The sequence below is a fragment of the Erythrolamprus reginae genome, chromosome 9 (assembly GCF_031021105.1).
Source record: "Erythrolamprus reginae isolate rEryReg1 chromosome 9, rEryReg1.hap1, whole genome shotgun sequence".
NCBI lineage: Eukaryota > Metazoa > Chordata > Lepidosauria > Squamata > Dipsadidae > Erythrolamprus > Erythrolamprus reginae.
Genome location: NC_091958.1, coordinates 520001 through 544558, shown reverse-complemented (window position 1 = coordinate 544558; position 24558 = coordinate 520001). Strand labels below are relative to the sequence as shown.

Sequence of the window (24558 nt, the reverse complement as noted above, 5' to 3'; positions counted from 1 at the left end):
CACACACAAAAGCCAGAACACTATTGAAGAGTGACTCACAGTGATGTGCTGTGGCTGAACAGATAAAATATGATTTCTCAGGAGTGGAGGAGCTGGGTTCAAAATAGGTGCAGAATCCAGCTGGGCTCCAGTTTGGGTTTGCGCATTCGTTTCGTTGGGGATTTTGGCAGAGGAGGGGGGCTGCTAAGGTGGAACGGTGACGTGTGCTTGCCCCCATGGCTCTGAATGCTAGTGGAGTCCAGCATAATTATGCTACTGCACCTGGACAGGTAGCGAAATTGGACGCGCAGGTGTGCCTCCTGAAATTAAAACTCCAGCCCCATCACATGAAATCCAAGGGCCAGGAAAATACTGACATATTGAGGCAAGACCCTGCACCTTAATTCAGAGGGTGGGCTTTCCAGGGGACTGTCTGTGCTGGATACACCAGAGCACCCGGTGGGTTGCATTGTTGTTAATAAATAAATAAATAAAATACTTTATTGTTGTGGTATGTATATGCATAGTATAATGAAATTGACATGATGTCACAAGACCAGTTGTTGATTTTAGACTTATCCTCTCTGGGCTGTACAAAACCTTGTGTTGGGAAGGACCAACCCTGCTCTAGATGACAATACTTCCGTGTTGCTCATGGCAACCAGGTCCATGATGCTGCATCTGGGGGAACATCATCCAAAAGGGGAAGGTGGCAAATTGGCCATAAAAAGTACCCTCGGGCACTTGGCCTCACCATGGACAGCTCCCTCCCCTTCCAAACATGGCTGCTAATGAAAGCATCTGTATGCAGAGCCCCTCCCTAGCCCCACCGAGGCTGCCCCTCCACCTGCCTGGGGCAGCTGAGCTCTCTTCTGCCTGTCCACCTGCCCTGGCTGGCTGGCTGGGGGTGGTGGGGCTGCCTGAGACAAGCTTGGCAGCAGGGCCAGGATGTGGGGTGGGCAGATTCCTGCCGAAGATGCTTTTGGCTTGCCTGCCCATCTTAGCTGTTTCTCTTGGACCTCAGCCTTCCTTAGTCTGTGGAACTTCTGCCTGCTTTATGGCCGAGTGCCTTGCAGCTGAAGAGGGTCAGCTGACGCCTCCAGGACTGGAAGCCCACAGGGTAACACCACCTGCAAGAAAACAACCTTTACCCCTTACAGGCAGGTTGGAAGTATTTCAAAGGTGTTTCTGCATTCCTCTTTTCTTGTTTGGCTGTGTAAGATCGGCTTTTATTTATTATTATATATACAATCATGTGAAATCACAACTCCCAATTCTCTAGCTGATGTTGGCCTTCATTCGTGCTGAATTCTTCCAAGAACCTGGGATGTCAAAATTTGGCGTGGTGTATGTGGGGATCCAAGCAGGGTGGCGGTTTGCGATGGGCAGGTGGAAATGTTGTCAATGCCCAGATATTCTGTGTGCTGTCCAAAATGTGTGCCAGTAATCACTAGGAACACCACAGCTGTTTTATGCCATAATCATTCCATTTCAATTGTTAGATCTTGATACTTTGAGATCTCCTGGAATTCTTTGTCTTCTGCAGTCCCTGCTATTGCCATAAACATTATTCACACCTTCTTATTTTCAATTGCAGCTAAATCTGGTGTGTTGTGAGTATTTCCGTTTGTATTAGCAATATTTTAGTCTGCTCATTCCCAATTTCCTTTTCAACTCATACTTCTCACCAATTGTTTATTACTGGCATATGTGACAATTTCTACAGATGTTCCAATGAATTGTTTTGGAGACTGATGTCATTGTTTATTATCTCTGTGGTCTTCTTGCATGAGTTGAATGTACAATCTACTGCTTCTTCTGCATATTTGCACAATCTGCAGATTTTAATATGTTTACAGTTGGTCATGCAGTCAGACAGATGTTCAGGCTGAATCTGGCACTTTTGTCCACCTATTGAGTCCTTCCCAAATATCTGAGATAGGCAGGTGTTGGGTTTTTTTATGGAACCATGGCAGAATGTAAGCTGTTCCAAATGAAACTGCATCTATAAAGTATATTTATTATTTATTGTGCATTTATTGCTACAGCTGCTGGGCTACTCTGTACAATTACCGATGCACATAATGTACTATTATTCAGGGGTAGCATGACCTGCCTTCTTCCAAAACACCTTTAAGCAAAGAGCCCTGTTTCTACCGTTCTCCCAAAAATGTGGTGACAGGGTGGGATACAGGATGCCTTGACAAGCCGAAATGGGAAGCTGAGAGCAGGCAGGCCAGGAGCCTCGCATGTGCTCTTGGAAGGGGCCTTGGGGGTCCTGGGAGATGGTGAAGGTTGTCCCTTCTTCCCTCCCAGCACAGAGGGGTGGCTTCCTCCTGCAAGGAGAGCTCTGCTCACCAACCGCTTCTTCCACAAATAGGTTTCAGGTGAGAAGCCTCACCTGGGTTCCCGGAGCCCCTTAGAAACAGAACTTCCCAGCAGCGGGGGGGGGGCAGCGTCAAGAAGGGCTCCACAGGGCACTGGAAGGGCTCCATTTAGACTTCAGCTTTCCAGAATTTTTTTGACAAACGGCAGCTGACCTGAGGCTTCCTTGGTCTCTTGCATCACCAGCCAAGGTAGCTGGGAGATGGTGGAGTCACTGAGAGGGAAAATCGATCGTCCCGAAAATCGGTTCCGACTCGGAGAAGGCTAATTAACCCCAGCAGCCATTTGCTGGTTCTCTTCGAGGGCAAGTTAGCCAAAGGTTCCCACTTTGCGCCGCCCCGCCCCGGTTCCCCGCTGCACCTTCCCAGTGCAAAGCGCAGGACTGCCGCCGCCGCCCCCTCGCCCCAGGATCTCGCGCTTGCAGCTTCGGGCAGGGGGCTTGCGGGGGGAGGGCGGCAAACGGTTGCTTGGAAGCGGAACCTAGGAGCAACTCAACCGCCTTGCTTCCGCCGGAGAAACGCCAAAGCGAGAGCTGGCAAGCGGGGGAGGAACGGGGACTGTCTTCCGCGGGAGTTCGGGGGGCTTTGGGGCGCCCAGGGGCCGGCAGGCAGCCAGGGAGGGAGGGAGGCGCCAGCATCGGACGGATCGGACGGAGGCGGCGGCCGGGCAGCGCTTTCGCCTTGACATTGCGCTGCGCGGGAAGGGCGGCGCCTTCCCTAACCGCGCCTCCGCCCGGGTTGCCAGCCGGGCCGTCGAGAGGGGCGTCCGGAGCGCTCCAGGAAAGGCTCGGAGCCGCCAACGCTCCTCCGGCGCCGCTCCGCCTCCTAAACGTGCGCGGTGGAGGAGAGGCAGCGGCGGCACCGGGGCTCCTGGAGCGCGAAGCGGCGTCTCCCCACGGCGGCGCCGGAACCCCCGGCCAGCCCGCCGAGGAGCGCATGGCCAGGCGCCCGAACGTCCACGAAGCCGCGCAGCTGCATCTGGTGAGCGCGCAGGGACTGCGCGGAAAGCAGCGCGGGGCGGGATCCAGGCGGGCGAAAGCGGGCGGCCCCTCGGGACTGCCCACCCCGCCAGGGGCTTCACGCCGCCGCGCACAACGGAGAGTCTCGGGCGCAGCCAGGCTGGCAAGCAGCGGCTCCGAGCGCGACTCTCTGGCCGGCTGCAGAAGCGGTGAGCCGGGGGGGGGGGGGCCGGCCGGAACTTTCAGGCGGCGGCTGGAGGGCGCCCCACGCTCCCCTCTCCCCGAAGTGCTGGGCTCGGGAGCAGGCGGGGCGGCGGGCGCAGAGGCGGCCGGGTCTCTACCGAGGGGACGCCCGGGCACCTGCCGGCGCAAGGCCGGCGGGCGGCAGTGGCTGCGCTGGGGGCTGGCAATGCAGGTTCCGGCCAAGGAGCCTTCAGTTCTTGGTGTCTTGCGTTGGCCAAAGGCCCCACATTCGGGTCCCCCTAGTACAGCCCCCAGGCTGAAGCCGCCGGCATGTGGCCCTGATGCCCAGGGCAGCCTGTGGACTAGCAGCCTCGGCTTCCTGGCTGTCTGCAGGGACGGGAGATCGGGAAGGCTCTCCAGAAGTAGCCCAGGATGCTCCCAGGGAGCTGGTCAGCCTGGAAATTGTATGCTGTTCTTTGGTTGTGTGGAAGGATTGCAGTCTGGGCAAAGGGGCTCCGGTGCCAGTGGGGCTCCTGGAGGCTCCGAGGTGGAGAGGCTGCCCTTCCTCCCAGGATGGTCAGTCCAGTAGCAGAGGAATTCACTTAGGAAAGATAGTTTGGTTTTCATCTTGATTGGGGCCTTTCCTGTGTTGGCTGAGCTTGTTTGGGATAAGTGGTCACATTTTGCAAATGCTAAACCTGGATTAGCTCAGTGGTCCCAGCTAATGGGTTGTGGAAACTCAGCCCAAAGTTTAGTTCATAAGGTGCTTCCCTGCCCCCTCCCCTAGTGACCCTGTGCTGGTCCATTAAAACGCCACATGGAGGATGTGCTACTTTGGCAGCAGAGCACAGGCTGGTCACGAATGTGCTGCTGGGTGATTGCATGATGTCACTTTGTGGGGCTCAGCGGAAGATCCCAACCCCACCAGAGTCTTTCCCAATGGGTGGGAGAGTCTCCCCAATTCCCGGGAAGGCCAGAGGGAGGGAGGGACGGGTGAGGGAGACAGTCAGAGCCACTGACAAGGCCCAGCACCGATTAGAGGAAGAGCCCCCCCTGCCCTACCCAGGGGACCCCCCTCTCCTTCCTGGAACTGCCATGCTGGCTGTGCCCTGCAAAGGCTTCTTGCTCACTCTGCAGAATCCCAAACTGCTTCCAGTCCTCCAGGCGAGGGAGCCCGGATTGTGCACAAGCTTCTCTCTTTCCTGGGCCAGAATGGGCCGAGCGGCAGTCGGGCAGAGACAAGCTGAGTTAAAATGGTTGTGGAGTCCAGCTGGGGGCTGCTCCTGGTGGGCTCTGGGCCTTGCCTTCTGCCTCCAGGGAACCCCTGGGCATCCCCAGCTGTCAGGTGTGTCCCACCAGAGCCATGGGGGTTCCCTGGTGTGTCTCCCTCTCAGCAGCCACATCCTGTTTCGAGAGCAAGGCACGTAGGCCTCCCTCTTGAGACAAGAGGAAAAAAGGGGGTGGGGGGAGGAAGGCAGCCACCCCTGTGTTGCTCTCCGGCCTTTCCTGGGGGAGGGGGGCACGGCAGGCTCTCACATCCGGGTACGTGACTCAGCCATGGCATCCGAGTCTTTGGGTTCTGTCATCTCTGTGAGGGGCAGAAATGTCAGATTCTGGCTGCATTTGGGTGGGTGGAAGGATTCTTGCCGGAGGGGGGGGGATTCCAAATTCTGGCAGGTGAAATGAAACCCAGGTGAAGCCACAGATGGCCAAAGGACAGACCCCGGGGTGCTTTCGCTGAGCAGGATCCGATACTCACGTTCTACCGTTTCTGACACAATCCAGGCTCTCGGCTGGCCAGACCAGCTTCTGTGGGCAGCTTCTTCTCCCAGGCGCCACTGGGTCACCCCAACCCAGAGGGGGGCTGCTAAGGTGGAACGGTGACGTGTGCTCACCCCCATGGCTCTGAGTGCTAGCAGAGTCCAGTGCAATTCTGTTACTGCACCTGGGCAGGTAGTGAAATTGTGTGCGGACACGCAGGTATCCCTGTGACCCAGCTGCAGCTGGACTCCACTAGTACTCGGAGCCATGGGGGTGAGCACAGGTCACCACTCGACCTTACCAGCCCACCTCTGCCCCGTCCCCAAAGGGCAGTGGTGTGTTGAGGGTGGCTGAGGGGTCTTGGGCGGCCCCTTCATCCCCCTGTGTTTCTTCTGGTGCCTGCAGGCCCCCCTCTGCCCGGCCAGGACAGCCCTTCCGCGAAGGAGCAGGGAGGCTCCGTGGGAAGCTGCTTCCACTCCAGAGGCAGTGCCAGTGGGCGTCTCAGCGTGCTAGGCCCCTCTTCCGCCGGTCCCACCCAGAGGGAAGCCTCACAACCCAGGAAGCCTGCAGGCAAGAGCAGTTCCTGCCGTGGGGGAAGTGACAGGGGGTCCTTCCTGACCTTCACTTCTTGGAGGGCCAGAAGATCGAGGGGTCCCCATCCCCACCCACCCCACCAGACCCAGTTTTCGAGAAGCCAAGCAAGGCTGCGCCCAGGTGCCGGCAGCAACGGAGCTGAGTGGGCGCAACATCAGGGAAAGGAAGAAGAAGGAAGCGAAGAAGAGAAGCCGCCGCTGCTTAATTTGCTCTGAGAAAACCTCTTAATTAGCCTCATTTGGCCGCTGCCCAGCAGGCACCAGCGCAGACCGAGGAAGCGGGCACTTGGCACTTGGGAACGCGCTGAGCAGCCAGCCCCTCAGCGTCATCGGGCTCCACTGCCGCCAGCCCCACCGCTCGCTCGCTCTCCCGCTCGGTGGAGCCCCAGCCCGGCCCTCAGTCGCCCGCTGTGCCGCCAGCTCTCCCCAGGCTCCAGCCCGGCGCCCAGCCAACATGAATGAGATCCTGGACCCGGCCTCCCAGGCCAACCTGGGGGTGGTCTCCAAGGTGGAGCTCCGGGTCTGCTGCAAGCACCTCCTGGACCGGGACACCCTCAACAAGTCGGACCCCTGCGTGGTCCTCCTCATGCAGTCCCAAGGACAGTGGGCGGAGGTAGGTGGGGGGCAGCGGGCACAAAGGGGGGCGGGAGGGCTTGAGATGGGTCCAGGAGGGGGGCAGGCTGGGCAAGGCCGCCAAGGGGAGACCAGCAGGGTCTCTCTGCCCTTCAGGGCTCTCCCGTCTCCCTTTCAGACCCTTCCAATCCCCGGGCGGAAGTTCTCATCCCCCATAAGCAGCGAAGTCATTCCAAAGGGTTCCAAGGCTTTGCCCGACTTTTAACCGGGTTAGGAAGGTCTGTTCCAGGGGGCCCTCTATCTCCACCAAGGAGAGGCAGGTTTGTTGCATTCCCATTGACCAGCCCCCCTGCCCCCCTCCAGGTGAAGGTCTCTGTCCTTGTAAGGCACTGGAGGGGGTCGCCCTGTCCCTTAGGGACCCCTGCGGGAGACTTTCTAAACTCCAGGCCTCTTCTACGGATGGACTGAGGTCTTTCTAGCTGTCTAGAGTCATGTTGAGTCCAGCATTCTGTGTCTTTCCCTGGACCCCCAACAAATGGGACCCAAGGGAACCCTGACTGCCTCAACCAACATAGAGGTGGCACTTGGACACTTTAAAGGAAGACCTGAGAACTGGGGTCCGTAGGTCTCAAGAGCTCTCAGGGTTGGGGGTCCCCTGTGGGGCAGAGCAGGTCTAGGGCCAGAGGGCCAGAGGGAGAGAACTGGGCACACACCAACTGCCTGCTTCCACCAAAGAGCACCAAGAGGGGTCTTCCCCCCCTCCACCAGAGAAATCATCTGGCTCAAGAGGGTGTTGGTGAATGATGGCCATTAATTCAGGTCCTCTCGGACAGCTCCCACCGCCCTCTCTTTCCCTGGATGAAGGGACCAACCTTTTCATTGAATTCATGGCATTAATTGATTAGAAATTCGATATTAGATTAGATTAGATTTATTAGATTTGTATGCCGCCCCTCTCCGAAGACTCGGGGCGGCTCACAACAACAACAGTACAATACATAAAATATAAATCCAATAGAGTTTAAATACGAGATTGAAAACCCATAGATATTAAAAGCAATCATTCCTGCACAATCACACCACCCTTAAAGGTGCCTGTATTTACACGTGTGCAAAGCAAAGGCAGTGTGAAAAGAGGAAAAGATGTGGAGTAACAAAGTGCAAAGTCTCTCAGGAGGATGCGTAACACCTTCACACCTAGTAGCAGATGCACACAAGTACACTGCTCAAAAAAACTAAAGGGAACCCTCCAAGAACCCATCCTAGATCTGAATGGATGAAATGTTCTCATTGAATCCTTTGTTCTGTTCCAAGTTGAATGGGCACAACAGCAGGTGAAAATGAAGGTCCATCAGTGTTGCTTCCTAGGTGGACAGTTTGATTTCACACAAGTTTGATTTACTTGGAGTTCTATTGTGCGGTTCAAGTGTTCCCTTTATTTTTTTTGAGCAGTATATTTCAGGGACCTGCCCGAACTCCCTCCCTCCAGTCGGTTCCTCTCAATGGGCTGAGTCAGCTAAAGGGAACCAGCGTTGACACTTGACAAGCTGCCCTGAGACTTTGGCCTTTCTCCCCGGAAGTGGCTTGGCTCCCCTCTGGGGGTCTCCGGGGGGGGGGTTAGCTGCTAAGGGCCAGTTGCTCTTTAATGGGACGGAATGCCAGAGCTGCAGCCTCCAGGGGGCGTAGACGGCTGAGTAGGAGCTCCTGGGCTCCCCAGCTCCCTCTGCTCTGGGTCCTCCAACCAGGTGGAAGCCAGGCCTGCTCTGAGACCCATAGTTAGGCTACATGCAACTCTGTCCAGGCTGTTTTGGCCCATGCAAGACCCAAAGTAGCCGTTCCGGACGGAGCCATTCCCTGAGGCTGACGGAGTGGGAGGCTTCCTTGGCATCGCTCCACCTTTGCCCTGATGTGGGGTGGACTCTCATTTTGGCCGCTGTTGCTGGCTGTGCACTGGACGGAGCTGGCCCTCCCAACTCCCTCGCTAAAGCTCCTTGGGTGGATGAACGGACGGACGGACGGACGGACGGACAGACAGATAGATAACTGTTTTCCTGAAAAATCAGACCCTGTCTATATTTTTTTTTTTTGAACCCTGAAATAAGCACTTGGCCTTATTGCCTTGCACTCAAACGCCTGACTGGGCTTCTTATCAGGGGAGGTCTTACTTTGGGGGAAAAGAGGGTCGCGTGGACCCATTTAATTGGCAGCGGAGGCCTTGCGTGGTCCTTCTCTTTCATCTCGCCGTCTCTCTCTCTCTCTCCTCTGAAGCAAGCAGCGAAGCTGAGATGAAGCCGAGGAAGGAAGGGCCGGTTGGGTGTTCGCAAACAAGACTGACAGCTAGCCTTCAAAGGAGCCTCTGGGGAGGGGGGAGCAGCAGAGAGAGCCCAGCCCCCACCCTCCAGCTGCAGACGCCAATGAGGCCTCCAAAGAAGCCCTGCGATGGGCAACCGAGTTCATGGGGGGGGCTGGCCCCAAGCTGGGGGGCCTATTTGAGCCATGCTGCCCAGGGGCAGATGCAGGTGGGTCAGCCGGCTTCCGACTCCTCTGCTTTCTGAAAGGGAGGGAGAACGAGGCACGAAATCAATAGTGAAGTATGGCTCCATTTCCAGGGCAGCCGCTGTCTTTGCCCATGTTAACAGCCACGGAAAATCACTTTGGCTGATGTCTCGAAGGGCTGCGTGGCCTGACGTTGATAAAGTGACCATTTCATGCTCAGCATTATTTAGAAATCATGAGGGCCTGAGCGACGGACGGACGGGGCAATGGGGCCGGCGGGAGCCTCTGGGAAGGGAGGCAGCTGCAGCTGGGGGCCTGTGGCTCTCTTGGAAGTGGGGAATGTTTGTCCAGCTGCTGTGGGGGTGGTCCCTGGGCAGCCCCTCCTTTATGCGGCCAAGTCTTTGGTCTTGTCACCTGCTTCTTTGTGAATATCTGTAGAGAGCACAGAGCGGCACTTGGAGAGAATGGAATGGAATGGAATGGAATGGAATGGAATTCTTACTTGGCCAAGGGTGATTGGACACACAGGGAATTTGGCTTTGGTGCAGATGCTCTCAGTGGACATACGAGAAAGAGAGACATTGGTCAAGAATCATGGGGTACAAAACTTAAGGATTGTCATAGGGGTCAAATAATCAATGAAGAAACAATATTAATAAAAATCTTAGGATACAAGCAACAGGTTACAGTCCTACAGTCCTAAGTGGGAGGAGATGGGTGATGGCAATGATGAGAAAAAAGTCGTCGTAATAGCAGTGCAGACACTGAATAGTTTGACACTCTTGAGGAGATTATTTGTGCAACAGAGTGAGGGCATTCGGGAAAACACTGTGTCTAGTTGTCTTGGTGTTCAGTGCCCCGTAGCGACGTTTTGAGGGTCGGAGTTGAAACAGTTTGTGTCCAGGATGCAAGGGGTCAGTCGATATTTTCCCCGCCCTCTTTTTGACTCCTGGAGTCTACAGGTCCTCCATGGAAGGCAGGTTGGCAACCATTGATTTTTCTGCATCTCTGAGTCTCCTCTGAAGTCTGTGTTGGTTTGTCGGGTTGCAGAACCGAAGCAGACAGTGATAGAGGTGCAGATGACGGACTCAGTGATTCCTCTGTAGAACCGGATCAGCAGCTCCTGGGGCAGTTGGAGCTTCCTGAGCTGGCGCAGAAAGAACATTCTTTGTTGTGCTTTATTTATTTATTTTTTAATATGTGTAAAGAGCCCAGAGCTGCTCTTGATGAGAGGGGAAGTTACATATATTTGATTAATCCATCAACTCATCCACCCGTCAGTCATCAGAGGCTCAGCCCAAGCAAGGGGACTTCCTACCTGCCTTGCCCCTCTCCACAACAATCCCTGCACAGGACATGGTCCTTCCAGCACCTGAAATCGTGCCACGCAGGGTCTTCTGCCCCCCCTCAAAATCTGGGCTTCGATCCACCCACTGAAGGGAGCCGCCTGTCCCTTCCGGACTGCAATTTGCTGCCTCCAACATATGGGCCATGATGAGATGGATTAATCCTCCACTGAAGATGAGCTGCAGGGCTTACTTGGAGGAGATTATCTCAGACAGTGGATCTAATTAACAAACCTCCCACTCCTTGGGAAGAAGAAATTTGGGGAAGGACAGAGAAAGGGGTTTTGGGGGGGAGGAATCAATTGCGATGATATGTCCCCCCTCCCTTTGCTTGGCCCACCAAACCCCAAATTGACCAGGAGAAGCCAATGGACAGCTCTGCTTGGTTATCCACAGAGGCAGCGGAAACTCGGCATGGTCCGTCTTGTGGCCTGATGCAGAGAAAGAGGGAGGGCAGTGCTGTGTGTGTGTAAGTGTGTGTGTGCGTGAAAGGCAACCCCTCCCACCAGGAAATGGGCATCCTTAGTCTGGACAGAACTTTTGCCTTCGCCCAAGAAAAAAGCCTCCCAGGTCCAGAGGGAGAAGCAGAAGGAAAGAGCCAGGAAAGCTTTTAGCCCTCTCGTGCCGCGTCCTTAACCGTGTGTGTGTGAGTGTGTGAGTGTGTGTGTGTGTGCTGCGCTATGGAGAAGGAAGAGAAGGCTGGACCCTCGCTGGCTCTGGAGAAAACCTTCTTCCACCTGCTCAGCTTCCACAGGCTTTTAGCAGCGAAAGGCTCCGTGGCCTCCAGCATCTGGACAATTAACACGTTTCATTTGGCCAAAATCTCCCTGGCACTGACCCAGGGCATCTCCAGCCAGGGCGAAGTGGCCGGTATTTAAGATGCAGCCAGGCTCTCGGTAGTTTCTCTTGGAGTTCTCTGCTTTTAAAAAAATAATCTTTATTATTTACATTAAGAAAAATATGCAAATACCATAAAACAGCCGCTCCGAGTCCTCAGAGAGGGGCGGCATGCAAATCTAATAAATTATTATTATAAATTATTATTATTATTAAAGATAAGGAAAAAAACAAAACACAACTTATCCAGACATATAGATATCATCGTTCGTAATTATTCAGTTCAATTCAATTTATTAGATTTGTATGCCGCCCCTCTCCGAAGACTTGGGGCGGCTCACAACAACAATAAAAACGGTATAACAATACCGTTATATATCAAGTCTTAAACGCTCAACAATTTACACATTTGCCAACCAATCCGTTGGCATTATTGCTACAGTTTTTTTATTTTATTTAATTTTATCAGCCTACTAGTTTTACATTGCTATGTTATATATTGTTAACTATATCTTAATCTTTTATTAATTTCAATGATATTACCTAAATCATAAATTGTCCAAAATTAATTGCTAAACAACAATTTTATTTTGTATATCTAGTAAACAAAAGGAATAACAAGATTGCTTACATTTTTCTCCCCGCTATATGCTTTCAGGTTGTGAGAGATTTGACTGTATTATAGATATTTAAACTTTTAAATATTTATTTTTAATTAACCCAATGAGTCATTCTCCTCTTCTGGCGGTGATGAGGCTTTTCCCAGGGCCGCTTAGGGATGGAATGAGCTGACCTGGGTCCTGCTGACGATGATGATGATACCAAAGATGGGCAGGAAATAGAGAACCAGGCAGGTTAGGAACCGAAACTTCATAAGGTTTTATCAGACCCGTAATCTGATTTCCTTTCTGAAAAGCAGCGTGACGGAGGACCTGCGCAGCTAGAACAAAGTCAGCACGAACTCAGAGGCTGGATTCCAGGGAGTGGAAATGGCCTTGGGCAGAAGCTGCTGGCTGAGCCAGGAACAATGGGGTCCCTGCACAGGCAGCCCCTCCCCTGAAGAGCTGGGGGGAAAAGGGAAGGCAGCAGAGGGGGGATGCTAAGGTGGGATGGGGCCCGTGCTGGCCCCCGTGGCTCTGAGTGCGAGTGGAGTCCAGTGCAATTCTGCTACTGCACCTGGACACCCCTGCGTGATTTCGCTACCAGCCCAGGTGCAGTTGCAGAATAGCGCTGGACTCCACTGGCACTCAGAGCCACGGGGGCCAGCACAGGTCACCGTCCCACCTTTGCAGCCCACCTCTGGAAGGCAGGTTGGGTTGGATTATCTGCCCCCAACAGGCCCTTGGCCCAGAGCACAGCTGGAAGCTCCCTTGGCAGCTGGTCCAGGAGAGACTCACCTGTCCTCCAATCCGTCTCCTTCCACCAGAAAGGCCCCATCCTGCCCCAGCTGTGAATCCCCACCAGAGTTTCCCCCCCCCGGAGAGGGGGGAGGTGGCTTGAGCCCAAAGATTCAACCGGTGCTTCCAGTGGCCTCTGGAGAGAGGGAGGGGAGGCAGGGGAGCCCAGGGGCAGGGGTCTACCTGCTCACCTTCAGCCCCCCTCCCCAGTGTCTCCTGAGCATCTCGGCCGGCTCCACGCCTGGCTCCCCCACCCCACAGCCTGCCTTCGAAGGTGGAATCGGTGCCCGGGAGGCCCCCACCCTCTGCGTTCTGCTCGCCCAGGCAGCTCCGTTCCCCGAAAGTTCAGGCCACGTTTTCAAATATAAAATATAAATATTGTCACTGTCAATACAATGAATTGCCGTGGACAATGAAAGTCACGTGACACCCAGAGACCAGTCCCACCCCACATAACAATCAGAAATAAAATAAAATAAAATAAAATGCCCCACCACCACAAATCCCCCCCCCGCGAGCCCAGCAGAAGCACAGGAGGGCCGAGCCCACTTTTGGGGTGGAGAGGGAGGGAGATTGGATGAGGGCCCATCCGAAGAAGCGAGAGCCCCAACGGGGGAGGTGGGGGGGCGGGCGGGGGGCCCTCGAGCCGAGCTGACTTGGGAAGATCAGGCCCCCCAGTCTGGCTTCTTCAGCCCACGTTCCGTTCCTTCGGGCTTCTCATCAGTTGCGGCCAAGGCTCCTTCCTGTGGCTGGGCGGGAGCACCACCCTCCGTGCGTTCTGCCCCTCTAGAGCAGTGAACCTATGGCTCAGGTGCCGCAGGTGGCAGGCGGGGACATATCTGCCGGCATGCAGGCCATTGCCCTAGCTCAGCTCCAGCACGCAGGTATGCGCTGACCAGCCGGTTTTTGGCTCACACGGAGGCTCTGGGAGGGCATTTGTGGCTTCCGAAAGCCCTCTGGGGGGATCGGGGAGGCCATTGTTGCCCCCCCAGCCTCCAGGGAAGCCTCTGGTGAAAAATGGACCTCCCCCACCCCAGAAGTTGGGAAATGGGCTGTTTCTGGCCTCCAGAGGGCCTCTGGGGGGGGCAGAGGAGGCATTTTTTACCCTCCCCAGGCATTGAATTCTTGGTGTGGGCACTCACCCAGGTGCGATAGTATGTGCACACAAGGTTCCCCCTCACTGCTCTAGAGAATCTCCGGGGAAGCCAAGCAGCTGACCGTTGGGGCAAGGAAGGCTGAGTGCTCTGCAGGTTAAGACCATTTGGGCCCAGGAGAGGAGTCGCCTCGGACCCCCCAAGCGCAGTTCCCCTGCCCGGGGCCTTCTTTTGGGGCCCTCCCCTGCCCAAGATCAGCTGTGCCACCCACCCCACCTGCTCTGCTTCCCTTGGCGGAGGAGGAAAGCGCAGGAAGCCCGAAGACGCCACTTGAAAGGCGGTGGGAGAGGCTGGGGGCTCTCTCTATGTCCTCCCTCTCTCTGCCAGGCTAAGCCTTCTGGGCTCGGTGGTCTTGGGGTGACGCTGCCTCTCTCTGCTTCCAGGTGGACCGGTCCGAGGTCATCCGAAGCAACCTGAACCCCGTTTTCGCCAAGGTGTTCATGGTGGACTATTACTTTGAGGAGGTGCAGAAGCTGCGCTTCGAAGTCTATGACAGCCACGGTCACAGCGGAGTGGGCACCCACGATGACGACTTCCTGGGGGGCATGGAGTGCACGGTGGGGCAGGTAAGGGAGGGGCTGGGGGAGGTCTCCAAGGCCCAGCCTCTGGACAATAAGGGGGGCGGGGTTAGGTGCAGTGGGTGGGGGGCCTAATCTGCAAAGGGGCCTCTGGGAAGAGACTGCCCCACCCTACAGCACACTGTGCCTCAAGGAAGGCAGGACTATGGGCTCGCCCCCTGGAAGGCAGTGGGTTGGCTGGACGGAGAGACCCCCACAGCTGCAGACCCAGGGGTGGGCTACTTCCCAGATGGGAGGGGGGATGCAGTGGGGTAGTGAAAATGGAGCCCCACCCCAGAGCACCCAATTTGCACTGGAAAATGTTGAAAGAAAATGCCTAAGCCACGCCCACCGTGTGGTAGTGAAATTTTGGTCAGTGTGCAGACCCCAGCCCACCCCCACAAGGCTTAGGGGGCCAAGCTTGCTAGCTCGGAGCAGTGGCTGTGGGGAAAGGCCCCTCCTGGGTGGACCATCCTTGCCAGCCAAAGAAGGAGTAGGGCTTTGCAGAAGCTGGCCCACCTAGAGAGCCAAAGCCGCCAACCAGCCAGCCTCAGACCAGGATGTCAGGAACCTTCGTCTTCAAGATAATCAAAGACTTCAGAGTTTCTTAGGAAAATATTTACTTCCCTCATATGAAACCTACACTAACTATTCACACCGTAGCTGCCTCTTGAGCAGTTACTATACAAAGTACTCACAATTCTCTATCTACTACTCCCAGTTACAGCATTTAACTACAGGTCTTCAGCCACCACAATCACACCCATTCACAGGCCACTCTAAACCACACTGAGCCACAATAAAGACAATCCACAATCCACACCTACGCAAAGGTACATTGTCTATATATACTTTTGTCAGCCAATCAGAGTTCATGACAATCTGCCTAGTCACCGTGATTAAGTGGTTTTACATGGTTAAAGTTACTACGATTCTTCTCTCTTCTGTCAATTTGGAATGTTGCATCAGGTAGGGCCCGATCCTGACAGAAGGGTCCCATCCTCCCCCCCCCTTTCTGCTCCCCCTTGCAGATCGTGGCTCAAAAGCGGGTGAGCAAACCCCTCTTTCTCAAGTACGGAAAATCTGCTGGCAAGTCCACCATCACTGTGAGTGCCCCCCTTCCCCCCCCACCCCCACCCCACGGCAGATTGGAAGCGGAGTCTGGGCCCCCCCTGCCCCACATGCCTGGCCTCTGATGGGGCCCCTCTCGACCCTCTGAACAGGTGACCTCGGAAGAGATTTCTGGAGACAACGGCTTCGTGGAGCTGTTCTTTCGGGCAAAGAAGCTGGATGACAAGGTGGGGGGAGGTCTTGGGGGGGCTGGGCTCTTGTTTGGGGGAGATTGGCCTGGGGAGGGTCCAGGTGACCACACGGGGCCAGGGGAGGGACTGAGATGCTGCAGGAGGGCAGCAGGCCATTCAGACAGGCCAGGAGGGACCAATTGGTCTGGACAGGTGGGTGCCAGTACAGCCCTCCAGTCCCTCCCCAGAGCCCCCCCATCCCAGTTTGGGGGGAGACCGAAACAGCTGCTCTGCCTCCCACCACCTGCTCAGGAGCTGCAGGAAACGGTGCAGGTGGATCAGGAGTTTTTATTAGGGATGAAAAACTGTCACCAGGAGTGAACATGGAGCAAAGGAGCTCTTTGTGTGTGTGTGTGTGTGTGTGTGTGTGCGCGCGCGCGTTTGTGTGTCTGTAATCAGAGCCATCCGTGCAAATTCGTCATCTTACGTGACAGAGATAAATCAGGCTGCCATCAAAGCTGTGAAATTGAATATGAATATGCCTTTTTTTAAAAAAATATGAAAAAGGATATTTAGAAGTTGAACAGATGGAGCAGGAAGCGAGAGGAAGGAAGGCTGGAGAACTTGCTGGATGGGGTCTGTCAGTGGGGTGGGGGCCTTTGCACCCCCCCTCCTTCACTCTTCCCTGCCAGCCCCCCACACGCAGGGGAAAGAGCTGCCCCCTCTCCTCCCAGGGGACCCCCACTCGCCCCCCCCCGTTTTCTCCACCCTCCCATGAAGTGGGGAGGGGGCTTCAGGTGCCCAAGGAAGAAGAGAGCCAGGTGGGGGGTGTGCAGGACTCTCCCCACCCCCAGTATGGCCAGCCTCCCTGGCCCGGCCACAAGCCTGTGGGCCAATAAACCCCCCCCCACAAGGTCAGAGGGTCCTTGCAATACTTTGAATCATGTCGTTTGTGCACCCCAAGAGGCCCCAAGACCCTGGAAAGAGCAGGAGAAGAGCCCCCCCTTGATAACAGGATCACTCTCCCTCCCCTAGGATCTCTTCAGCAAATCCGACCCCTTTCTGGAGATCTACCGGATCAATGATGATGGAAGTGAGCAGCTGGTACACCGGACTGAGGTTAGAGTCCCCTCCTAGGATCCAAAGGACAAATTCCCAAGCCCCCCCCCCCCCGAGTCAGAGAGGAGAGAAGCAACTTTTCATTATAAGCTCCTGGCCCTCATGGGGGAAAGGAGGGAGCCAGAAACCCAGCCCCCCAGCCCACTGCAGCAATGCCTACAATGGTCAGGGCCCCTGGGGGTTGCTGCCTCTTCTTTCTCCAGCCTTCAGATCAGCGGGAGGCCTTCGAGGAGCAGAGGGGAGACACAGCAGTTGGGGTCTGACTGGGGGCCACCCTCCACCCCCCCTTTTGAGACCCCCCCGCCTGTCTTCCACAGTTCGTCAAGAACAACCTGAGCCCCATCTGGGATCCCTTCAAAGTCTCCCTGAATTCTCTCTGCAGCTGCGAAGAGAAGCGGAAGCTGAGGGTGAGGGGGGGGGTCTTGGGGGGGAGAATTGCTGATGCCCAGAGCCCCCCCAGCAGCCCCCCCAGCAGACTAGAGGGGGGGCTCCCAGAGAGTGGGCGTCCCTGAAGTGCTGCCTCCCCTACCCCACCTCTGAGAGCAGCCCTGCCTTGCTGCCCCCTGGATGCCTGGCCGGCCCCCTCTGGCCCTGGGGTGGGAGGGGTGGGAAGAGGAGGGGGGCGGGGCCCTGGGCATAAGGGGCCCCATCCTCAGGGGTCCTGAAGCCCCCCCCCCCCTTGTGTGTGTGCAGTGTGTCGTCTTCGACTACGACTCCCGGGGGAAACACGACTTCATTGGCGAGTTTTACACCACGTTTGAGGAGATGCAAAAAGCCACAGGCGGCAACAAGGTGGGGGCCAAGGGAGGAAGGCCAAGCAGCCGTGGGTGTCCCCCCCTCCACCACTGGGGAGGGGGCTCCCGGGGGAGAAAGGGGGCTGGAAGGGGCCTGAATGCCCTCCGCCCCCTCTCCCGTCAGATCCAGTGGGACTGCATGAACCCCAAGTACAAACTGAAGAAGCGAAACTACCGGAATTCCGGGGTGGTCATTCTGCTGGACCTGAAGGTAACTGGCCAGCCCAGGGGCCCCATCCTCCTCCTCAAGTGGGGCTGAGCAGGGAGGGGACTGGGGGGGGGGACAGAGGGGTGGGTTAGGGGCCTGCTATGAATATTGGCAACCCAAAGAGGCTTCCCACCCCCGCTCCCACCCATGGGTGCAGCAGGCCTGGCCCCCTCCTCGCGATTCTGCCCCCCGGGCTGCAGATCTGTTGCCCTTGTTGGGCTGGCAGGAAGCAGTTTCTGCCCCCACCCCTCTGCCACTGGCTGATGCCCAGATTCTCTGCAAGATCCACAGGGTTTACTCTTTCCTGGATTACATCATGGGCGGCTGCCAGATCCACTTCACGGTGAGTAGCTACACCTGGCCTTCCTCCTCGGTGGGCCCAGAGCAGGCCAAGGGTCTCTGGAGGCAGGGCCGGGCAGGGGGGCCCCTTCTGCTCCAGCGAGCGCTGCCCCTTTGGGCCTGGGGGCTTGTGGATCGGTTCCTCCGTTGGCTGCGTAGACACGGGAGAGGGGAACTTCAGGGGAGGGGCCGGGGGCTTTGTCTTGGGCTGACCCTCCAGGCAAGCTGCCTCCACCCCCTCCCGCCAGCCCTGGGGTCACCTCGGCTTCTGGCCAGGCGGTTGGAGCGAGCGAGGGAGCAGGAGCCCCGTTGGCATCTCGCACAGATTCCTCTCTTTCAAAACAAGAACCAGGGCGGCAGATTGTGTTTCGAAAGAGCTTCCTGGAGTGAGTCAGTTCCAGAACGCGGCAAGGAACAGATTGCTGGCTCCGGGCCCACCTTGCTCGCCAGGGCATCCGACGGGCCGCATCCCAGGAAGGAGAGACCCTCACCCGCGGGATGGGGGCATGGGGGGCGATATTCTCACCTGATTGTCCAGATGTGATGCCGCGTTCTGGGCCCCTCGTCTCAGACCCCGGGGCCAATGAATCCAGGGACTGCCCCCCTTCCCCCCCCCCTTGATTGAGCCCCAGAGCTGGGGAGACCCACCCGCTGGGCCCCAGACCCCCCCCTGCCTCTCCCTCCCCCCCCAGGTGGCCATTGACTTCACCGCCTCCAACGGGGACCCCCGAAACAGCTGCTCCCTCCACTACATCAACCCTTACCAGCCCAACGAATACCTGAAGGCCCTGGTGGCCGTGGGGGAGATCTGCCAAGACTACGACAGGTGAGGCGGTGGGGGAGGGGCCGGGGAGGGATGTTCTGCTTGAGGGGGGAGGCTCCCTCTAGCCCCCCTCCCCACGGTCCAGGCCCAGCCTTCCCCCTCCCCCCATGGGGATGAGGAGCCACTTGGAGGCCTCTCTTCTCCCCCCCATGTGGTCCTCAAAGGGGCCTTGGGGAAAGCAGAGTGGGGGGAGAAGGGGCTTGGGGGGGGGGCTTCCGAGCCCTTTGCAGCCAGAGGGACCAGTTCCTGCCTCTCCACAGTGACAAGAAGTTCTCCGCCTTGGGCTTTGGAGCCAGGATCCCCCCCAACTATGAAGTAAGTCAAGGGAGGTGGGTGAAAGCAGGAGGAGGGGGCAGAGGGGATGGTTGGGGGGGCTTAGCGGAGCAGAGGCATCCTGGTCCCCAAGGCAGCTGCCCCCCTTGGGGAGGGGCTTGGCCAGTGTCCCTGGGGGAGACAGGAGCCCCAGCTGGGTGAGCTGCCATCACTTCACCATCACAGCTGCCTCTTGTGGGGCCCCCCTGGCATTTCCTCTTATCTGCCTTGACAAGACCCCCGGGGGTTTGGGGGCTTCTTTCGGAGGCCTTGGGGGGTCTGCTCAGCCCCACTGTCTGGCCTCAGGGTCCCACAGGCTTCTCGGCTGCTTTGCCGCCATGCCCTCAGCACTTGGCTGACCAGCCTTTCTGGGTGTTGGGGTGTCCATCCATCAGCGGTCAAGCAGGGCAGATTGGCACTCATGCCACCGCCTCTGCATCCAGCCGCCACCAGCACCGCCTTCTTGCCAACCGGCTGCAGGGTCCCCCCTGGCACGTTGGCGGCCCTGAATCCTCCAGGGCAGCTGCCGCGGCTTCCATCCACCGAGCGATGCCAACAGGGGCTGGAGGGGCCCCCACAATTAACCTCCCTCCCCCCATCCCCCCCCAGGTGTCCCATGATTTTGCCATTAACTTCAGTGCCGAGGACGACGAGTGTGAAGGTGAGGCCACAGCCGGCTTCTGCCCCTTCTGCCTTCCTGGTGGGCTGCTCCTCCTGCCCCGGCCAGGCCAAAGGGCCGCAGGGACCCCCCCCCTGTGGCTGGGTCAGCACATCTTCTCTCCAGCCTCTTCCTCCGACTCTCCAACTCTTCTGGGCTCAGAGAAGGAGGAGCCCCCAATCTCTGCTGGGGGGCTTCTGTGGAGGAGCCAGGAAGGTTGGAATGAGGCCCCCCTCCCCCCTCCCCCCCTGGGCTGCATGGAAAGGCCCACCCGATTCCCCCCCCTTCCTTGATAGGCATCCAGGGGGTGGTGGAGTCTTACCAGAGCTGCCTGCCCAAGATCCAGCTCTATGGCCCAACCAACGTGGCCCCCATCATCTCCAAAGTGGCCAAAGTCGCCGCCAATGAAGAAAAGACCCAGGAAGCTTCGGTGAGTGCGTGGGAATCAGCCAAAACCTTCTGGGTGGTGGTTGGGCCCTCCACTCGGTGGAAAAGCAGAGCCCAGGGAGGTGGTGGATTGGGCCCCTTGCCTACACACGTGGAAGCTGTGAGGGCTCCTTGGGGGGCGCTGTCAGCTTGCTTACCTTCTTGCAGACCCAAACTAGGGAACAGAACTCGAACCCTCTGCTCTGTCCATCAGCGTGATTGTGACGTGAATGATTATATGGTTATATGGTTTTAGGGTTTGGGGGTTTTACATTAGTTTTATAATTGGGCTTTGGAATTGGGGGGGGGGGTTGTGTTGCTTTTATATGTTGTGAGCCACTCTGAGTCTTCGGAGAAGGGCAGCATCGAAGTCCAAGAGAGAGAGACAGACAGACAGACAGACAGACAGACAGACATTAGATAGGTAGATTGATAGGTAGATAGGTAGATAGGTAGATAGGTAGATAGGTAGATAGGTAGATAGGTAGATAGGTAGATAGGTAGATAGGTAGATAGATAGATAGATAGATAGATAGATAGATAGATAGATAGATAGATAGATGAATAAATAAATAGATAAACAAACAAACAAACATTCATTATCGGGTTCACAAATAACCTCAACCTTTTGGTCATAAACCAACATTCTTCTCCGTCCTTGTGGCTCTCAGCCAATTTCTAAAGCAATATATATTTTGTGTTTCGGAGACCTCCAATCTGCGTGTGTGGTTTTGCAAGACAACTGCGGAGGTTTCCCCGTTTGGGTCCAGAAGCCAAGGGAGCTCAGAGGGCGTCCCGGAGCCCCCCCCCCCCCTCTCCACCCCCAGCCACAAAGGCTCCTTGATGGGTCTGGAGCCCTTTCCCCCTCTGGGGCTGACGTGGGCCAAGGGGGCGACCAGGGCCCGGGCAAGGCTGCTCATCCCGGCCTTGACAGCTCTTGGCTCGCTCACTAAGTGCCTGCCAGTCTTATCAATTAAGGACGGCAACTGAGGTGTCCGTCTGCACAGCCGGGGGAGGGGAAGGGGAGGCTCCCAGCAGAGCAGAGAAGGAAGGCCAGGCAGCCTGGGGGGGGGCGAGTAGAAGGAGCCCCGTGGAGGAAGCGAATCCACTCCAGCCTTCTTGTCCATCAACGTTGGCGTTTTGAATCGGGTCAATTTGATTAAGGGAAGGAAATGGAATTAGAGAACAAAAACAGGGCACGTGAATTACCCGATCGTTGCCGAGGCATTTAATCTGACGGTGGGTCTTCAATTCCCAAACTGATTTCAAGTGGGAGGGAATTGCATTCCCATGGAATCCATAAATGGAGGCTGGGGCTTTGGGGAGGACCTCCACCCACCCACCCACCCAAGCTCTGGACCCTGCCAATGGGTCAGGGGGTGCCGGAGCCCCTGGGGAGGGCAGCATGTCTCCAGAGTTAGGCCCATTACCCAATCCAGCTGGGGCCAACTGGGGCTGCCCTTTGCGTAGGCCGAGGAACCCTGCAACTCTTGCAAGGGGGAGAGCAGGGGACATTGTCCTCTGCCAAGAAGAAAGGGGGGTTCCCCCCTCCCCCCAATTCCTCCGAGGGGGGAATCCCTGAGGGGAGGGGGAGTGTCTTGGAGGGGGGGCTGCAGTGGAGCCTGGTCTCCCATCCTCACTCCAGGTGGCCTCCCAAATCCCAGAATCCAGGAAGGGCCACTGCCCCTTCGGTGCCAACAAGATCGATTGGTGGACATTGGCTGAGAGGCTCACGAAGGGGAAGAATTTGGGGACCTTTTGTCTGCACCCCTGACTGTCCCCTCTGGGCTTCCTCCCGTCCCCCCCCCCCCCCCCCCCGGCTTGTTTTTATTTTATTTATTTTTATTTTATTTTGCCAAGCATGTACACGGTAGCAGGTGTTGGCATAAACATCAACCTTAGCAAGGCAGGTGCAGGTCAGTGAGGCAACTGGACAGTCGGACAGGGATGGTAGGCACAAAGGTGTGTTAATGCATGCACCATTGGTCATAAGCACATGGTAGGGCCCTTATGCACACCTTGAGCATGAGTGTCCTGTTTGCATTTATAACCTGGAAATCTGATAAGTAAAGAAACACATTCCCTGACCCCCCCCCCTCCCGCCCCCCCCCCCTTTCCCCAGCAATACTTCATTCTGCTGATCCTGACGGACGGGGTGGTGACGGACATGGCGGACACGCGGGAAGCCATCGTCCGGGCCTCCCACCTGCCCATGTCCATCATCATTGTGGGGGTGGGCAATGCCGACTTCACCGACATGCAGATCTTGGATGGGGACGATGGGATCCTGCGCTCCCCCAGAGGCGAGCCGGTCATGCGGGACATCGTGCAATTCGTCCCCTTCCGGGAGTTCAAGAACGTAAGTGCCCCCCCCGACAGGGCAACCCCCCCTCCTCATCTGGCTGCCCTCCCCTGATTCTGCAGCCATGGGGGGGCAGGAAGTCACGTGGCCGTGGATCAGGGGTGGGCTGCTGCCCAGACAGGGGCGACGCAGTGGGGTAGCGAAAGTGGAGCTCCACCCCAGAGCACCCAGTGTGCAGTGAAAGGGGGGAAGGAAAATGCACAAGCCACGGCCACAGGGTGGTAGTAAAACCTTGGGAGCCCTGCGCTGCTGTGGATCCAGTGGCTGGCAGGTTTTCCCAGGGATCCTCCTCCTCCCTCGCCCTCCCCCAGAGCAGAGTGGAGCAGCCCCCCCCCCCCCCGGATGAGGGTTCCCACCTCAACGGGATCCAGGCAGCCTGGAAGGGATTTGGGGGGGGGTTGGCTCTGCCCACCCAAAGGGTCTGGGAAACACGGGGGGCCGGCTTCCAGGAGCTGCTGCACCTCCAGAAAAGGAGACTCCTGTGGCCAGGGAAGGGCTGCACATTTTTTTCTACCACACTGTGATCATGTGACCAGGGGGTGGCTTAAAGATCACGTGACTGGCTTAAAGGTGGCCAACTTGACATCACTCACGTCAAGGGTTAGGGTGAGGGTGCCTGGCCTCTCCCCACCTCCAAGAGATGCAATTCCCCTCTCTATTTATTATTACTGAACATCCAAAATATACTCTTTAATTCTATGTCCACATGCCATATGTGCACATACATGTTACATACAGGCACACAAAAATATACAGTGCTCAAAAAAATAAAGAAAACACTCAAAAAACACATCCTAGACCTGAATGAATGAAATATTCAGTCCAAAGTTGGATGTGCACAACAGCAGGTGGAATTGGTGGTCAATCAGTGTTGCTTCCTAAGTGGACAGTTTGATTTCACAGGTGTTTGATTTACCTGGAGTTCTATTGTGTTGTTCAAGTGTCCCCTTTATTTTTTTGAGCAGTATACATTATTTTTTGCTATATAAACTGTATGTACACACGCACACACACACGCACAGCTCTTCTAAAATTATACACATTCAGCCTCATTGACTGCGATAGGAAAAACAGACCCAGAGCCCAGAAGGGGGGGGGGATTCACATTTTTTCCTACCAGTTCTGTGTCCCTGACCGTCCGTGTAGGAGGTCATCACTGGACGTGCCCCTTACGGACCTTTATGTATCCTAGGGTTGCCATGTGGGGATTTCCTTTGGGCATCTTTTCCTGCTTTTGGGGGGGGGGGCAGTTGAAATCTCTCGCCGTCCTTTTGCTGAGCGAAAGCTGCTAGAATGCCCACCAGGTGGCCAGCTGACCTCTTGGCCTCCTTTGCCTTCCAGGCTTCGCCCACCGCCCTGGCCAAGTGTGTGTTGGCGGAGGTGCCCAAGCAGGTGGTGGAATACTACAGCTCCAAGGCCTTGCCCCCCCGCGGCCCCAAAGGCAGCACCCCCGGCTCGGCTTTGAACTCGCCGCAGTGAACCCGCAGCCTCCCCGTCCGCCGGCCCTCGTCTGTCTCCCGTCCTTGTGCTCCGTGTCTTCCTCCAGAAAGCAAGACCCGCCGAGAGACCCCCTCCCCACCCTGACAGCGAAGTTGTGCCAGTCTAGGAAGGGCCCCGAGACGAGGGAGGGCAGATGGGGACGGAGAGTGGGAAGCCCAGGCCTCAGGCAAGCCAAGCTGGACAATGGCCGGAGGGTCAGCGGGCTTGCCAAGGAAAGAGGGAGGGAGGGGGAGGGCAAGAAGCCAGGTGAGAGGGGAGGGGGGCGGCCCTTTGCCCCTGACCGCTCTCATTCAGATACGTCCACGAAAGCTCCTCTCTGCCCTTCCTTTGGGCAGGGGAATAAACTCCCGTACATTTTATAGCGTGTACACCCCCCTGAAACTGCCCAAAGGAACAGGAGGGCTGCTTCTCTTTGCAATGGGGCGCCCTTAAAACAAAGGAGTAATCAAAGCAGGGGCCTTCTGGGCAGTGGGGCGGAAAACAGAGGCAACCCCAGTGGCTGAACTTCACAGCCTGGGTCAGCAAGGCTCCCAGGATGGAGCCCGGGACCCCTCTGG

At 56.6% G+C, this 24558-nt stretch overlaps 1 protein-coding gene across 1 annotated transcript; it reads left to right on the top strand.

Moving 5' to 3' along the window:
- Positions 1-6393: 6393 nt before the first annotated feature.
- Positions 6394-24040, top strand: CPNE7 (copine 7). The gene is made up of 15 exons (XM_070761778.1): positions 6394-6472; positions 14046-14228; positions 15251-15325; positions 15443-15517; positions 16496-16579; positions 16897-16986; positions 17273-17371; positions 17498-17584; positions 17865-17924; positions 18613-18746; positions 19004-19058; positions 19665-19716; positions 20010-20143; positions 22262-22498; positions 23843-24040. The coding sequence occupies exons 1-15, from the start codon at positions 6446-6448 to the stop codon at positions 23978-23980; spliced, it is 1530 nt and encodes a 509-aa protein (XP_070617879.1). The 5' UTR covers positions 6394-6445; the 3' UTR covers positions 23981-24040.
- Positions 24041-24558: the final 518 nt, after the last annotated feature.

Coding starts and splice junctions, on each gene's coding strand:
- CPNE7 (XM_070761778.1), top strand. CDS start 6,446: ATGCAGTCCCAAGGACAGTGGGCGGAG. Junction 6,473..14,045: donor CCCAAGGACAGTGGGCGGAG/GTAGGTGGGGGG, acceptor CTCTGCTTCCAG/GTGGACCGGTCCGAGGTCAT. Junction 18,747..19,003: donor ATCTGCCAAGACTACGACAG/GTGAGGCGGTGG, acceptor GCCTCTCCACAG/TGACAAGAAGTTCTCCGCCT.